Here is a 17,649-nt window from a genome sequence, read left to right on the forward strand (position 1 = left end):
ATGGTATTATGATCAATTATCAATTATAGTATTATTAGGTGTTGTTGTATTTGTTTATTGTTATAGTTCATGTTTTAGTACGCTATTAAAATACACTGTCATGTAATAGCCTAGTGATATTATACTTCATGAATGAGAGGCAAATATATTCTATAGACAGAGAGATCACTGATCATTTTCTGAGAGCAGACAGAGGCTATACACAGCACAAATCACCATCTCTAAAACTATTGCTTAACCAGCAAAAATAATGCATTTACATATATACATTTAATATAAATGGATTTATTAAGTCAATATACTTTACAGTATTTCTTTGTTTGGTTATTTATTTTCCTTCACATCTTTTTTTTTCCACAAACAGCTGGCGAATACAGTTCCTACAGTGGCCTACCAAAATGAAAACGTTGTAAGGTACATGCAACATGTGATAAACAAAACGGTACCAAATACGAGAAGTTTCAAATAGCTTCACCGAATGAGTAAAGCACATGCAGATAATAAACAGAACATTTATAGGCCCTAGCTAGATATAAATATTTTAGAAAAGAATTTTTACAATCTCATTTCATAGTGCATGTCTGTGTCACCCGACACATATAATATTTACAAATTAACAAAACAATAAATAAAATATGAGATCGGCCTAATTTGACAAATGAATTAATCTGCGGAGAGAAAACATATTGTCCTTAGTTGTCCAGTTGATAGGACATGTCTCTTGATGTAAAGTAATCTCGCTGACCACAAAATGTCATCCAGTTTTTGTGCTTCATGCATTTAACAACCCATAACTTTATTTTGTCAAAATTAGTTTAGGCCAGTATAGTTCATCATGGCCTTGTTTGCTCTATCTGTTGGTGCTGACTCCTCACCGCAAACCTGTTGACGTGCACTGGGATTGGGACCACAATTTTGGGGTTTCTCACAGGCTCTCCAGACCTGTTATTGACGTTGCCAGCTTTGATTCTTTTCCATTTGGCCCTACGATTCTGGAACCAAATCTTGACCTGCACCTCGCTCAATTTAAGTGCGTGTGCTATTTGAGAGCGTTCGGTAAGCGAAAGGTACTTTTTACAATGAAATTCCTTCTCAAGTTCAAGTAGCTGCTCGCTTGTAAAAGCTGTTCGTCTCCTCCTGCTCTTTCCCACTGAGCTTCCCGGTGGTAGAGCTTCCTGCGACCCGGGTTTTAGTTTACTCTTTTGGGATAACGCACCACAGTTGTTCCCATCGGAGACGCTTTCGTTTTCGCTGTCAACGGCAGAGCTGTCCTCTCTGTCACTGCAAGCTGTGTCCGCTGATTTGAGGTCCAACTTCTCATCGTCTGAGCTGTACAATTTAGTCTCACCTAAAACGTGCAAAAGAAGAAAGAAAACATACATTAGAATCAATTAGTTTGATCCTATACACGTTTACCCCACAAATGTAGGACAAATTAATGCAAGTAAACATTATAAATACAGAGACACTGTCTTGGCCACATATGCCTCTAAAATGAAAATGGAATAGGCCTGTTTGGAGTTTTATTTCTGCTATATTTTCGTCAAAGGAAATTAGTAGGCCTATTACCATTCATAACAACCCTATGAATTAACCTGATATTACATAGCCTACCTATAGGTTAAGTTAGGATTGTTAGTGATTAAGAAATAGATTAGAAAGCAGTGTTTCACTAACTTGAGTTAGGCTAATCTATTCGAGTTATTGCACATTTCAAAATGGTTGTTTGTTATGAAACTATGCGTTTGTGGAGATTTCGTAAACCTCTGGGAATTAGATTAGATCCAACTTCTAATTTGGATGCCGCTTGCGCGTTTTACCCAATAGGTCTCAACTTGCCAACCTAATATGGAAGCGTATGGACAGAACAGGGACACAGGCAGTGAGCTTACCTGGTATAGTTTGAAAAGTTTCCGAGAAGTTGAGTAAATCCGACCCCTTGTCCCTTCCATGGAGATCATCTGAGTGTGGGCTCTCCTGTCTCCTCGTTCCAGGGTCGGCACTTAACCGAGGTCCGGGGAGCTCTTGGGGAGGATAGAAACTATCCGGCGGATCGGAGAAACTTGGCAGTGTTGTGGTGAGAGCCACCATGGACGGCATCCCCTGTCCCAAACTCGCACAGAATGTGTTGGTAAGACGTCCAGCGAAAGATGCCAACGGCGCCAAAGGAGGTATGCCAGATGGTAAATGTGAATGAGATAAAGACTGAGGAATCATTAAGGGTCTGTATGGCATAAACATCGGGTAGCCCGTGTAGAGCAGGTGTCCCGGGCGAGGTTGCGGAGTTCCTATCAAGGAGTCAATCGAAAACGCCGTCCCTTGGCCGCCCGGTCTTTGCATTGCGAAGAAAATTGTGACTATCTTTATCGAAAACTCAGGCGCTCCTTCTTTCCCTCAACAAATAGCCAAACCTTAGATTCGACGGTCGAGTGAAGTTAAATGTCCCTTCGCTTTGATATTATCCGGTGGACTAACCAGCTTCTCCGTAACGTCCTCAAGCTTATTGCGACCTGTCGCTTTCTTGTTTTGTGCCCACTCCCTATACCTCTATTTGTCACACACTGAGACATAAACACACACGCTCTACCCCTCTCCCTCTCCCTCTCCCTCTCCCCCTCCCTTCACATCTCTCTCTCTCTCTCTCTCTCTCTCTCTCTCTCTCTCTCTCTCTTTCACACACACACACACGCACGCACACACAGAGAGAGGGAGAGCTAGAGAGGAATGAAAGGGGGTGTTACCCTGGGGACTCATCCATCTTCCTCAAATTACGCTTCATTTCCTTATTCAGCTTCTGACTTTTTGGTTGCCTTGAGAGGCGATAGTTTCCCAGTGGATACCGAATAGACGGGTCGCCCCCCTCCCCAGCCCTCCACCACCTTTGCCCGGTCCACATTGACTGGAAGCGGTGTGAGAGACTGCCTCAGCCCTTCCCCTTCTATAATCGTTGACCACACCAACCCAATCAGCTATTATTAATTTTGATTGATGATAAGTAATTACTTTGGATTCAAGGTACGACATAAAACAACGGTGCTTTTGTTGAAATGTTGGGACGGATGGCATCGGAGTGGGGAGGGAGGAGAGGCAGATGTTTTTCCTCTCTTAAGAGAGAAAAGCTTTTCTATTCTCCCGGGGTAAAACAATGCGGTTGGCCGTAGAAAAGTGCGGTAACAATTATTCCCCGGAGAGAGATATTCTGTGCAAAATTAGATTCGGATTAAATACATTCATGTAAGGTCAACGGCAATTTTTGAACGAGGCTGCGCAGTTTTGAAAAGTGGCATTTGGAGACATTTAAACTTTATTCGATTCAAAATACAATATGCTATTAAAGTGTTGGAGGCTATGGCTGTACCATTAAAATAGTGGTCTATGTAAACCATTTAGCATGTTTAAAATAGGCCTAAATTGAGAATGCATCCTAAACGAATTGCCAATAAAATATAGAATAGTTAGGCTACAATTACGCATCGTTAATGCGCGCTTTCAGGGTTTTGGCCACTCATTTTCTATATGCTTATAAGTCTCTATTAAAATCAAAATGTGTAATGAGGAAAAATCACTTTTCTCTTTTCTTTTAAGTGTTGATTTAATCGGAGATAATTTTACCGTTTAAATGTCAATCCGTGATGATGATTAGCCCCTATTGAGTCCCGGGGACGCGCTTGGCACTCCAACTGGCCGTCTGATTGCACGAAGACATAAACATATCACCAACCGACTCTGATTAGCAATGGAGGGCCAAGGGATGCTAATTATTCTTATAATTGCAAATGACTCATTCAGCAGCACCTACCTTTGATCTATTGAAACCAGATAGCTTTCCTCTCCCTCGCTCCTCTCTCCCTTTCTTTTTTGTTTTTTAGAGTGGACTCACTTCTGATTGTATAGTCTACAATCAGAATCTCCCCATACCCTATTGAACAGATATAACACATTTCTCTCAGATATGTGATACTTTCTGCATTTATATCCATTGTATTTATTATTGGTTTATTTTATGAGTCAGGAATCTGAAGTTTATTTGATCAGCTACATTTATTATCAGGCTATTATAATAGTAATAATATTCTTATAGCCTAGTTGCTAGTATATGTCAATAACAACTGGGTGATGGACTTTCCTTGGAGCTTTAACATGAACCTATATTAGTGTCGTGTTTATTCAAGTTCTAACGCATGGCTAATATATCATTTATTTCAAAATTGTATTATTTTTCGTTGCAAGTTTACATTCTTTTGATGTGGGCTTGTAGGTCCTCGTGGGCTAAGCACATTGAAAAGCGTAGCTAGCTGAAGTGCCTCAATGTGGCAGGTCCATTACCCAAGTCAGCGTCTCGTCTCCGTGTCACCACCCTCTGTCACGCAGGCCATTCTCCCCAAGCCGGGTGGTTGGTATTTAAAAGGACGCTACTTCTTTCGATCCCATACAATCACACAACTGGACCTCACCACATAATTATCAACTGGAAAACGCCTAAAACACCTAAGTGGTTTTACAACGACATTTCTGTGATTTAATTCAATCACAAAATAATGTAAAACTGCTAAGCTTACATTGCATTACATTAAATTCATGTTATTTTATTCTTTTTTTTGTTGTTATCCATTCAATTGTTGTCGATCCCACTATTTGCTAGATTAAAAAACATCGATCGACCTTGTTGGTAATTTTGAGCACAAAAGCTTAGTGCTTATTCAAGAGTCATGATTTATGTCCATCACTAACGTGTTGTGATGAAACTTTTTGTAATATAAGATAACCACAGTCTTTACATAACAGTCTCTCAGATGTATTCTCATGAACTCTTAATGAATGAATTATAAATGCATTTAATAATTTCCAAAATTACTAGTCTAATGCCAGTGAAATAAAATAGGCTTCTAATAATTTAGCCTAATTAAAATATCCTGTCAAATATTCGGACAAATATTCGGACATAAAGGAAATGAGTTAAAAGCAATAAACATGCATCACATACATTTGTTCATTTAGGACTTATTTAATTTAAAAAGTAGCAGTAATTGTCTACCAAATACTTACTATATATCCATAAAATCATATTGACATTGATCATACATTTTTGATATTTTTTTGGTTGTCATTTAGCAGACGCTCTTATCCAGAGTGATTTACAGTTAGTGCATTCATTTTAAGATAGCTAGGTGGGACAATCTCCATTACATGACAAGGTGCTTAGCCAAACAATAGTTTTCTATTTTTCTCTGAAGTCAGATTAATTTGGGAAAAAATCTCAAGATCAAAATATGTTAACGATGTCCTTGTACTCCTTCAACGTAAGATGACTTTACGTATATACATTTCAGTGCCATTGATAGCACTATAAATTAAAAAGGTTACACGTGACGTTTCTTTAACAAATAAAAAATAAAAAAAACACAAGGAAGCCAGCCATCCAATAAAGTAAGTCTCATTTGTCGTTTGAAGACCACAGCACCCCCTTGTGGTGACTCAGATTAACAAGGTTCTGCTGTAACGCAAAATACATTTTAATTGTCAACGAAAATAGTGCTAAAATGAATACAGTCAATTGTAAAGACACAAATTATGTCGAAAACGTGTTTTGTCATATGCTGTTGTCGATAACGGTATCCATTTACTGAACACTACTCATACTGCAATCTGGAGGATAATGGATCCAGGAGCGGTACTACTTACTGTAGTACCACCATCTGTAGGTCTATGAAGATGATCCTCCTTCTGTGTCACTCTGCAAAAACTAATATTGTCACAGACAGACTGAATTCCTAGTGTTTGTCCTGAGTGTACATACAACACAGAGCTCTATAGTGCTGGGCATTCTAACCATATCATACCATGTATCACCATATATTTAGTGTTTAGGGCTTATATACATCCTGACTCTATCTCTGACTCAGTGGACATAGTCTCTGAACTCCAGCAGCAGGAAGTTTTTGATGAAGGTGGGCAGGTCTAGCTGTGGCACCACCTTGTGCACGCGCCCGTCTAGGTAGTTCCTGAACTTCCATCGAGCCAGGTGCTGTAGGGAGCGAGGGGTCTGCTGCAGGGAGAAGACGGATTCATAGAACCCCTTGTGTTCCTGGAGGGAGAGATACACAAAACACTCAGACCGTTGGAGTCAGATTATATCAGCATAGAATACCGTAGAATCACTATGATTCGAGAAACTTACCTTAAACATCTCAGGTGAAACAGCCTCCACCCAGTCATCTGTGACCTTGAGGCGGTCGTACGCATTCAGAAGAACCTCAATGGTGCGTGGGGAGACACAGCAATACTTTAGCACCTGAAAATACATCATTGTATCATGAATACCACGTTGCTTAAAACTAGAAACCAGATGGGCTCCGTTTGCACAAGAAGTTCAATTCTGATATTTTTTTCCCACTAATTGGCCATTAGACCAATCAGATAAGCTTTGAAAAAGATCTGATGTGAAAACATCTGATCTGATTGGTAAGAGGACCAATTAGTGGACAAAAGATCAGAATTGGGCTGCCTTTGTAAACACAGCCATGGTTATGGATACTTGGTCATGTTAAGGAAATAAACGATAGTCTATCATTTTTCTAGCCTATTTTCTATCCTAAAACCTTACCCTTCCAGGTGCAAATTAAATATTCCCAATTGTATAATTGCAAAGGGAACAATTGCCTGCATACGTTTTTATATTTTGTAACCAATTCTCATTTTTGTGATCTCCTAAGAAACAAAAATGAAAAATGTTGGATTTAGGAGGTTGTGACTTATGACTCATCAATAGAATATAAGAAATAAACTAAAGTAATTAAACACTTGGTGAGATGAACAGATTGGTCTACCCTCTGGGGGTTTACTGGAAATTATGCAATTAGTGCTAATTAATCTCCTATTAACATTCCCTAATTAGGAGTCAGGCATTTTGTTCCAGAGCACGTGGTGGGTTCAGTGAATAGTAGCAGACCTGGGTTCAAATACTCTTTGCAATATTTCAAATACTTTTAAGCGGTTGCTTTAGCCTGCCTTGAGTGCCAGGTGGGCAAGGTTTGCACCGGACTTTTGAATTGGTTCCATCGTTTCAACAGGCAAGCAACAATCAAGTATTTCAAATTATATCTAATATTATTTGAACCCAGGTCTGGTTCATTGAATAGAGGTAGTTTCCGTTTCTCACAGTGAGAACATTATTTCATGTTGAGGAGAGAAAGAAAGAATCCAGTGAACTGTTTTAGTGTTCATACTTCATCTGTTCTTTCTCAACTGTACATCCTGTGACAGTTATACCATTGGCTGTCTACGTCAACGACAATTGAATGCTGATGATTTAATTTAATTACACTTTTATGAAACATGAACCAATCTGTTTAACCGCAGGTGATTTCTGCATAAATGTACGGTATACACACTCACGAACACTTGAATGACTGATTGAATGCACAGCGAGATTACACAATACAAAACATGTTCAAGATGTACTGCCAGGTTCTTCACATCTTTTTTTGTTTTACTCCTACTCCTAACATAAAAACGCTATTCCTTCCCTAGTGCCTGTGCTCTTCAATAAATAATATGAATATCATTAATAAGAAAAGATTACAAGGCCCTAAGCAGTTGCTTTTTCCGCTTACAGTAGTGGCCGCTTCTGGCTCTTACCTCGGGCAGTGCTCCAGGCCACACCCTGATGGAGCCGTGGTTGAGCAGAGAGCGGACTACCCTCTCTGGCTTGTGCTCCGCCTTGTAGGCCACCACCTTCAGAGGACCACAACGGAAATAAGTTGGAAACCAGTTTTCCTGATTTATCCTCAATCATGTTAAATGCAGTGTATCTACATGTGTGGCTGAATTGTGTTTTTTTATATGTCAACTAACACCTTGAGGACGTTTTGCATGGGGGCGTTTCCACTGTAACACATGGTGTTGACGCAGGCTCCGTGGGCCAGAAGACGATCCACTACGTCCGGGTTGACGTTCTTACAGGCCATGTGGAGCGGGGACTGTTTGTCCTGGTCCTCTGTGTTGACGTCAGCTCCCGTCGCCAGCAGCAGCTCACACACCTGGAGGACAGGACACACAGAAGGGCTATACACACTACAGAGCCAAACCAAGGCGAGCCAAACCAAGCTGTACTGAATATTACTAACCCCAAATGACAACATTAAACAAATAACACAATGATGAATTAACTCACACCTTGGTGTAGCGTTCCAGATCGTCCTTCTCCTGTGGTTGTGAGCAAGCGGCGTTGAGTGGCGTGAGACCATCGTCATTCCGCTTCTCCAGGGCGGCGCCGTAGTGCAGGTACAGCTCCGTGTGACCCGGGAGCCCGTTCTGTGCCGCCACATGTAACGGCGTGTTATCCTCGTTGAGGCTCCGCCCATTGATTGCAGCGCCAAACTGGAGCAGGTGTTTGGCGCACCTGTACATCCAATTACAGAGAAGGGCCGTTGGGAAATAGAATTGAAAATGAATGTAGTAATATTAATTTTGATCCCTATTACCTTAACCCAGCTACATGTCCACATCCTGGTTCAACCTTTACCCTGGCCATTACCCTAACCCTAGCTTCATGTCCACATCCCGGTTCAACCTTTACCCTGGCCATTACTCTAACCCTAGCTTCATGTCCACATCCTGGTTCAACCTTTACCCTGGCCATTACCCTAACCCTAGCTTCATGTCCAAATCCCGGTTCAACCTGTACCCTGGCCATTACCCTAACCCTAGCTTCATGTCCACATCCCGGTTCAACCTTTACCCTGGCCATTACCCTAACCCTAGCTTCATGTCCAAATCCCGGTTCAACCTTTACCCTGGCCATTACCCTAACCCTAGCTTCATGTCCACATCCCGGTTCAACCTTCACCCTGGCCATTACCCTAACCCTAGCTTCATGTCCAAATCCCGGTTCAACCTGTACCCTGGCCATTACCCTAACCCTAGCTTCATGTCCACATCCCGGTTCAACCTTTACCCTGGCCATTACCCTAACCCTAGCTTCATGTCCAAATCCCGGTTCAACCTTTACCCTGGCCATTACCCTAACCCTAGCTTCATGTCCACATCCTGGTTCAACCTTCACCCTGGCCATTACCCTAACCCTAGCTTCATGTCCACATCCCGGTTCAACCTTTACCCTGGCCATTACCCTAACCCTAGCTTCATGTCCAAATCCCGGTTCAACCTTTACCCTGGCCATTACTCTAACCCTAGCTTCATGTCCACATCCTGGTTCAACCTTTACCCTGGCCATTACTCTAACCCTAGCTTCATGTCCACATCCTGGTTCAACCTTTACCCTGGCCATTACCCTAACCCTAGCTTCATGTCCAAATCCCGGTTCAACCTTTACCCTGGCCATTACCCTAACCCTAGCTTCATGTCCACATCCTGGTTCAACCTTTACCCTGGCCATTACTCTAACCCTAGCTTCATGTCCACATCCTGGTTCAACCTTTACCCTGGCCATTACTCTAACCCTAGCTTCATGTCCACTCCGGTCAAACCCTAGCCCAAGCCTCAACCACAACCCCAATCCTAAACCTATTTTCATGTCCATATGCCGGATTCAACCCTAACCATAGCCTGAACCACATCCATAACCCTAGCTTCATATTCACATCCCGGTTAAACCCTAACCCTTAACCACAATTCTAACCCTAACCCAGCCATGTCTTAGAGCAATAAAATTGGTTGGTACAGTACTTACACTAGGGACTCAGGACTGGTGCACATGTGCAAGGGCATGAGCCCATCTTCACTGATAGCGTTGGAGTTGGCACCATGGGACAGCAGCAATTTTACACACTGGGGCTGGCCATTCTGGCAGGCCTCATGGAGGGCAGTGGTGCCCCCAGGGGCCAGGTCTACACTGGCCCCGCGCTGCAGCAGGTGCCTCAAGCAGTCAACAAACCCCCGGCCTGCTGTAATGTGGAGTGGGGTTGTCAGCTGCTGCTCATAGGTCAGAGACCACAGTCCTGGAGAAGAAGAATAGCGTCGTGTCCTTAAGGCATGCAACTAAAAAAACGTTTTAAAACGTCTCGCAATGGAAAAGGAAAACAAGCATTTGTTATTGGACAAGTCCAGGCAGTCCCTCGCTGTTTTGTTCCTTTCGGTGGCTAATGAACCCCCTGTGAACAGGTTATTTCAAATAAAGGCATTGACCTACTCAGGGTTCTATAGTGGTGCCTGAAGTTCTTCCACTCCTCAATGTTGCTAGTGTCATAGATGGCATCGATGAGGTCTTCACACTCAGGTTCGTCCATGATGCTAATAAGGGTCAAGTCATCCCCCACCAAAAGACAGTTCCAGAATTGAAGAACATAACCTGTGGCCTGGGCCGTAGCGATCACATCATTGCGGTAGCGCTTTGGAGGCATTTATGCAATGCAGGTTGAGTCCGCGCTCAAGTGGTAATAAGAGTAACAGCTGACTGGTCCGATTTTGTTTGTTTTTTCTTTGTAGCGGTAACGGCGGTTTCTCTCTCCTGAGGTAAATGTTGTGCTGTTCTGAAGCTTGTTTGTCCACAGGGGGCTATTTCGGGGAGGCACGACGGCAATGGTGTTATGTGATATTTTGTATGGCCCATAAAACCCTGCAGCCACTGCCGGGTGGCGCAGCAGCCAAATTACTTCTGTGTCACATGTAACAAGCTCACTCGTGCTCAATCACTTTCATGCTACCTAACCCCTTAGACTGGACAATGGAACTGCTTACAGACAAGAACACACAGTTGCTATGTTTGTGACTGACCACCTAGCCACAAGAGAATACCATTGAACAGGTGTGTGGATGGAAAATCAAGCACATGACTAATACGTTGGCTTCCTGCTGGAATGTTTCTGAAGTAAGTGGTGGACTGTATCTATAAATAATGTATATAAATAATAATTTGATACTGCCATGGTTGCTAATGATTGCAGGATTACAAGCTGTAAAACAGGGCAAGGGATTTATCCAAAGGTATGATGGTTGGCTTATGGGCTTTTTTAAAGTGTCTATCAGGAAAATACACTGCTCAAAAAAATAAAGGGAACACTTAAACAACACAATGTAACTCCAAGTCAATCACACTTCTGTGAAATCAAACTGTCCACTTAGGAAGCAACACTGATTGACAATACATTTCACATGCTGTTGTGCAAATGGAATAGACAACAGGTGGAAATTATAGGCAATTAGCAAGACACCCCCAATAAAGGAGTGGTTCTGCAGGTGGGGACCACAGACCACTTCTCAGTTCCTATGCTTCCTGGCTGATGTTTTGGTCACTTTTGAATGCTGGCGGTGCTTTCACACTAGTGGTAGCATGAGACGGAGTCTACAACCCACACAAGTGGCTCAGGTAGTGCAGCTCATCCAGGATGGCACATCAATGCGAGCTGTGGCAAGAAGGTTTGCTGTGTCTGTCAGTGTAGTGTCCAGAGCATGGAGGCGCTACCAGGAGACAGGCCAGTACATCAGGAGACGTGGAGGAGGCCGTAGGAGGGCAACAACCCAGCAGCAGGACCGCTACCTCCGCCTTTGTGCAAGGAGGAGCAGGAGAAGCACTGCCAGAGCCCTGCAAAATGACCTCCAGCAGGCCACAAATGTGCATGTGTCTGCTCAAACGGTCAGAAACAGACTCCATGAGGGTGGTATGAGGGCCCGACGTCCACAGGTGGGGGTTGTGCTTACAGCCCAACACCGTGCAGGATGTTTGGCATTTGCCAGAGAACACCAAGATTGGCAAATTCGCCACTGGCGCCCTGTGCTCTTCACAGATGAAAGCAGGTTCACACTGAGCACGTGACAGACATGACAGAGTCTGGAGATGCCGTGGAGAACGTTCTGCTGCCTGCAACATCCTCCAGCATGACCGGTTTGGCAGTGGGTCAGTCATGGTGTGGGGTGGCATTTCTTTGGGGGGCCGCACAGCCCTCCATGTGCTCGCCAGAGGTAGCCCGACTGCCATTAGGTACCGAGATGAGATCCTCAGACCCCTTGTGAGACCATATGCTGGTGCGGTTGGCCCTGGGTTCCTCCTAATGCAAGACAATGCTAGACCTCATGTGGCTGGACTGTGTCAGCAGTTCCTGCAAGAGGAAGGCATTGATGCTATGGACTGGCCCGCCCGTTCCCCAGACCTGAATCCAATTGAGCACATCTGGGACATCATGTCTCGCTCCATCCACCAACGCCACGTTGCACCACAGACTGTCCAGGAGTTGGCGGATGCTTTAGTCCAGGTTTGGGAGGAGATCCCTCAGGAGACCATCCGCCACCTCATCAGGAGCATGCCCAGGTGTTGTAGGGAGGTCATACAGGCACGTGGAGGCCACACACACTACTGAGCCTCATTTTGACTTGTTTTAAGGACATTACATCAAAGTTGGATCAGCCTGTAGTGTGGTTTTCCACTTTAATTTTGAGTGTGACTCCAAATCCAGACCTCCATGGGTTGATAAATTGGATTTCCATTGATTCTTTTTGTGTGATTTTGTTGTCAGCACATTCAACTATGTAAAGAAAAAAGTATTTAATAAGATTATTTATTTCATTCAGATCTAGGATGTGTTGTTTAAGTGTTCCCTTTATTTTTTTGAGCAGTATATATACCATTTGGCATTGGTACAATGTTCAGACTACAATGTAATTATCTAATTAAGCATATTAAACAAATTCACTCCATTCTGAAATTGGTCCTTTCTTTTTACGCACAAAATGATTTTGTATTAATTTCAATAGAGACAAAGAAAACACCTCATCAACAATCACTGTTTCAAGTCTAGAGCTTAGAGACAAAGTAATTATCATCATGATGCCAGTTCCATTACCACTGATTATATACATTAATCTCTGCAATTACCTCAGACATATGTCATAATAGTGACATATAAGTCATCTGTCACTGTGTGTGACATATAACTACAATCGTTAAAGGTAACAATTTTTTAAAAACATATTCTAATACAGTGGTTTCCAAACTGTGGGTTGAGGTTGCCAATTCAGCCGCGCAGACTACCACGTAGACTACCGACCGCATCCGTTGCCACGCCACCTGTCACGCCCACCGCTTAAGCCCCTTTTTGATCCAGAGAAATGTGTTACAAATCATTCCAGAATTATACAGTCCATTTCTTAAAAACTGGTCACAAGAAGCCATACTCAAATCTAATGTTTTGAGGAAGACGGTGTTATTCATTTGTGTTTAACTTATTCTTCGGTCTGTGAATGTTTTTTCATCGCTTAGCCTTATGGTGGGTCTCGACTCAAAAGACACCTCAATTGGTGGGTCACAAAGCAAAACATTTTGGGAACCCCTTGTTCTAATAAGACCATGTTACTTACCTTCCCCCCTGGCCACCCAGCGCATGTCCCCTCCCTGGGGCTCGATGATGAGGTTCGACGTGACGCCCCTGGGGAAGAAGCGCTGCACAGCGTCCGTATCCCCAGTATAGATTGCGTTCTGGATGACCAGGTCATGGCACACAGCTGGGGGTCTAACATAGGTGCAGGACCTCATAGGTGCAGGGCCTACCCTGTCCCTGGCCTCTTTCTTCAGCATGTAGCCGTTGAGCTGGTGGCTGGCTAGCTGCTTCTTGTACTTGTCTCTCTCCAGCATGTCCTCGTCCAGCTGGAGGGAGCGCAGGGCCATGGGGGTGAAGACGAAACTGCCTCCTCCCGACATGTTGAAATATTGGCTGACTGGCTGGCTTCTCACTCAGGATAAGAGAACCACAGTGTGTGAGGGTAGTCAAAGATCTGGTTGAAATTGTTCTTTCTATGTGTCTCTCTCGGTCTGTCTCTGTCCCCCTCTCTATGTTTCTGTCTCTTTTTCTGACTTGACTCTTTCAGAATTTCTATGTCTCTCTCTTTGTCTCTGTGTGTCTGTCTCGTGCCTACTCTCTGCCTCCCAGCCATTCAGTGGCGTTGTTTTGATATCTAATATGAGAGCCTCCCTGCAGCATGAGCCGAAGGGCTATTTTTACCATCACTCACATGGCAACTTTGCCTCCCCTGGTAATCTATAGTCAAAGTGTCAAGCCTGTTGCCCCTGTATTTCGACGTGTCATAAGACTGTCTCCAAACAAACCAGAAATTGCCTCAGTGTGTTATTGGAAACATCCATGATTTCAGCCACAATATCACATATGATTTTAGAGAAAGTAAAATTGTCTGGTTCTCCTTTTGCAGGGAAAAATGCTCTGTGATTTGACAGTGGCTGGGATAATACCACATACCACAATAACATATAGGGTGAGTGTAACTCACATGAAGGTCAAGTATCTTCCTTCTCATTGGGTCTGGTGAAATCAACCCCGTAGAAACAAGCAGGGTCATCTGGTTCATTGTAGAGTAAACTATCCACTGCACTGACAAACAGATCATTTTAATCATTTGCTATATATTCTAATGACATAAGTGATATGTATTTGCAACTGACATGCAACAGACATACCGTACCAGTCAAAAGTTTGGGCACAGCTACTCATTCAAGGTTTTTTCTTAATTTTTTACTATTTTCTACATTGTAGAATAATAGTGAAGACATCAAAACTACGAAATAACACATATGGAATCATGTAGTAACCAAAAAAGTGTTTAACAAATCAAAATATATTTTATATTTGAGATTCTTCAAAATAGCCAGCCTTTGCCTTGATGACAGCTTTGCACACTCTTGGCATTCTCTCAACCAGCTTCATGAAGTAGTCACCTGGAATGCATTTCAATTAACAGTTGTGCCTTGTTAAAGTTAATTTGGGGAATTTCTTTCCTTCTTAATGCGTTTCAGCCAATCAGTTGTGTTGTGACAAGCTAGGGGTGGTATACAGAAGATAGCCCTATTTGGTAAAAGACCAAGTCCATATTATGTAAAGAACAGTTCAAATAAGCAAAGACAAATGACAGTCTATCACTACATTAAGTCATGAAGGTCAGTCAATCTGGAAAATGTCAAGAACTTTGAAAGTTTCTTCAAGTGCAGTCGCAAAAACCATCAAGCGCTATGATGAATCTGGCTCTCATGAGGACCACCATAGGAAAGGAAGACCCAGAGTTACCTCTGCTGCAGAGAATAAGTTCATTACAGTTAACTAGACCTCAGATTGCAGCCCAAATAAAGGCTTAACAGAGTTCAAGTAACAGACACATCCCAACATCAACTGTTCAGAGGAGACTGCTTGAATCAGGCCTCCACTACTAAAGGACACCAAAAAGAAGAAGAGACCAATAAACAAGAGCAATGGACATTCGACCGGTGGAAATCTGTCCTTTGGTCTGATGAGTCCAAATGGGAGATTTTTGGTTCCAACCGCCGTGTCTTTGTGAGATGCAGAGTAGGTGAACAGATGATCTCTGCATGTGTGGTTCCCACCGCGAAGCATGGAGAAGGAGGTGTGATGGTTTCATGGTGATTTGTTGGTGACACTGTCAGTGATTTATTTAAAATTCAAGGCACACTTAACCAGCATGGCTACCACAGCATTCGGCAATGATATTAAATGACAGACAGGACACTGTGTATTTTCTGATGGTGTTAAGTCAGGTTTCCTTGATATTATGAAAGGAGTCCCACAGGGGTCGATTTTGGGTCCAGTACTTTTTACTGTCTATATAAACAATATTGGTTTCTCTGAAAACAATTGTAACCTTCACTTGTATGTGGGCGATACTGTTGTGTATTCTGTTGCCCCTTCTGTTGTCCAGGCTCTATCTGATCTACATTCTGTCTTCATTGTTTAACAGAAAACCTTTAATGACCTTAAACTAGTATTGAATGTCAGTAAAACTAAGTATACACTGAGTGTACAAAACATTAAGAACACCTTCCTAATACTGAGTCCCCCCTCCCCATTCTTGATACACACAGGAAACTGTTGAGCGTTGAAAACCCAGCAGCGTTGCAGTTCTTGACACAAACCGGTGCACCTGGCACCTACTACCATACTATGTCCAAAGGCACTTAAATCTTTTGTCTTGCCCATTCACCCTCTGAATGACACACAATGTCTCAATTTTCTCAAGGCTTAAAAATCCTTATTTTACTCTGTCTCCTCCCCTTCATCTACACTGATTTAACAAGTGACATCAATAAGGGATAAAAATCCAATCACATTTTATTGGTGACATACACAAATTTAGCAGATTATATTGTGGGTGTAGCAAAATTATTGTATTCCTAGCTCCAAGAGTGCAGTAATATCTAACAATACGCACAAACATAAAAAATAAATATAGAAATATTAGGATGAGCAATGTTGGAATCCATAGTTTAAATAAATAAATATATATACAGTGCCTTCAGAAAGTATTCAGACCCCTTGACTTTTTCCACATTTTGTTACGTTATAGCCTTAATCTAAATTGGATTAAATTAAAACATTTCCTCTGCAATCTACACACAATACCCCGAAATGACAAAGCTAAAACAGTTTTTTAGCATTTTTTAGAAATGTATTTAAATAAAAAAACAGAAAAACATTATTTACATAAGTATTCAGACCCTTTGCTATGAGACTCGAAATTGAGCTCAGGTGCATCATGTTTCCATTGATCATCCTTGAGATGTTTCTACAACTTGATTGGAGTCCACCTGTGGTAAATTCAAATGATTGGACATGATTTGGAAAGACACACACCTGTCTATATAAGGTCCCACAGGAATTGTCCGTAGACCTCCGAGACAGGATTGTTTCCAGGTACAGATCTGGGGAAGGGTAGCAAAAAAGGTCTGCAGCATTGAAGGTCCCCAAGAAGACAGTGGCCTCCATCATTCTTAAATAGAAGAAGTTTGGAACCAACAAGACTCTTCCTGGAGCTGGCCGCCAGGCCAAACTGAGAAATCAGGGGAGAAGTGCCTAGGTCAGGGAGGGGACCAAGAACCCAATGATCACTCTGACAGAGCTCCGAGTTCCTCTGTGGAGATGGGAGAACCTTCTAGAAGGACAATCATCTCTGCAGCACTCCATCAATCAGGCCTTTATGGTAGAGCGACCAGACGGAAGCTATTCCTCAGTAAAAGGCACATGACAGCCCGCTAGGCAACCTAAAGACCCTCAGACCATGAGAAACAAGGTTCTCTGGTCTGATGAAACCAAAATTGAACTCTTTAGCCTGAATGCCAAGAGACACGTCTGGAGGAAACCGGCACCATCCCTTTGGTGAAGCATGGTGGTGGGGATGTTTTTCAGCGGCAAGGACTGGGAGACAATTCAGGATCGAGGCAAAGATGAACGGAGCAAAGTACAAAGAGATCCTAGATGAAAACCTGTTCCAGAGTGCTCAGGACCTCAGACTGGGGCGAAGGTTCACCTTTCAAAGGGACAACGACCCTAAGCACACAGCCAAGACAACGCAGGAGTGGCTTCGGGACAAGTCTCTGAATGTCCTTGAGTTGCCCAGCCCGGACTTCAACCTGATCGAACATCTCTGGAGAGCCCTGAAAATAGCTGTACAGCGACACTCCTCATCCAACCTGACAGAGCTTGAGAGGATCTGCAGAGAAAAATGGGAGAAACTCCCCAAATACAGGTCTGCCAAGCTTGTAGCGTCATACCCAAGAAGACTCGAGGCTGTAATCGCTGCCAAAGGTGCTTCAATAAAGTACTGAGTAAAGGGTCTGAATACTGTTTTCGGTTTGTTATTATGGGGTATTGTGTGTAGATTGATGAGACATTTAAAAAA

The 17,649-nt window shown here is 42.9% G+C and overlaps 2 protein-coding genes across 2 annotated transcripts; both read right to left on the reverse strand.

Annotated features, from left to right (window-relative positions):
- Window positions 1–265: 265 nt before the first annotated feature.
- Window positions 266–2,575, reverse strand: LOC106599827 (homeobox protein GBX-1). Its single transcript, XM_014191167.2, has 2 exons — window positions 1,893–2,575; window positions 266–1,348 (listed from the first exon to the last, which is right to left on the reverse strand). The coding sequence occupies exons 1-2, from the start codon at window positions 2,338–2,340 to the stop codon at window positions 834–836; spliced, it is 963 nt and encodes a 320-aa protein (XP_014046642.1). The 5' UTR covers window positions 2,341–2,575; the 3' UTR covers window positions 266–833.
- A 2,410-nt stretch (window positions 2,576–4,985) lies between these two features.
- On the reverse strand, window positions 4,986–13,884 carry asb10 (ankyrin repeat and SOCS box containing 10). The gene is made up of 7 exons (XM_014191168.3): window positions 13,312–13,884; window positions 9,692–9,959; window positions 8,176–8,401; window positions 7,857–8,039; window positions 7,639–7,734; window positions 6,179–6,292; window positions 4,986–6,085 (listed from the first exon to the last, which is right to left on the reverse strand). The coding sequence occupies exons 1-7, from the start codon at window positions 13,649–13,651 to the stop codon at window positions 5,900–5,902; spliced, it is 1,413 nt and encodes a 470-aa protein (XP_014046643.1). The 5' UTR covers window positions 13,652–13,884; the 3' UTR covers window positions 4,986–5,899.
- Between the last annotated feature and the right edge of the window lie 3,765 nt (window positions 13,885–17,649).

The sequence above is a fragment of the Salmo salar genome, chromosome 03 (genome assembly GCF_965601325.2).
Source record: "Salmo salar chromosome 03, fSalSal1, whole genome shotgun sequence".
Lineage (NCBI taxonomy): Eukaryota > Metazoa > Chordata > Actinopteri > Salmoniformes > Salmonidae > Salmo > Salmo salar.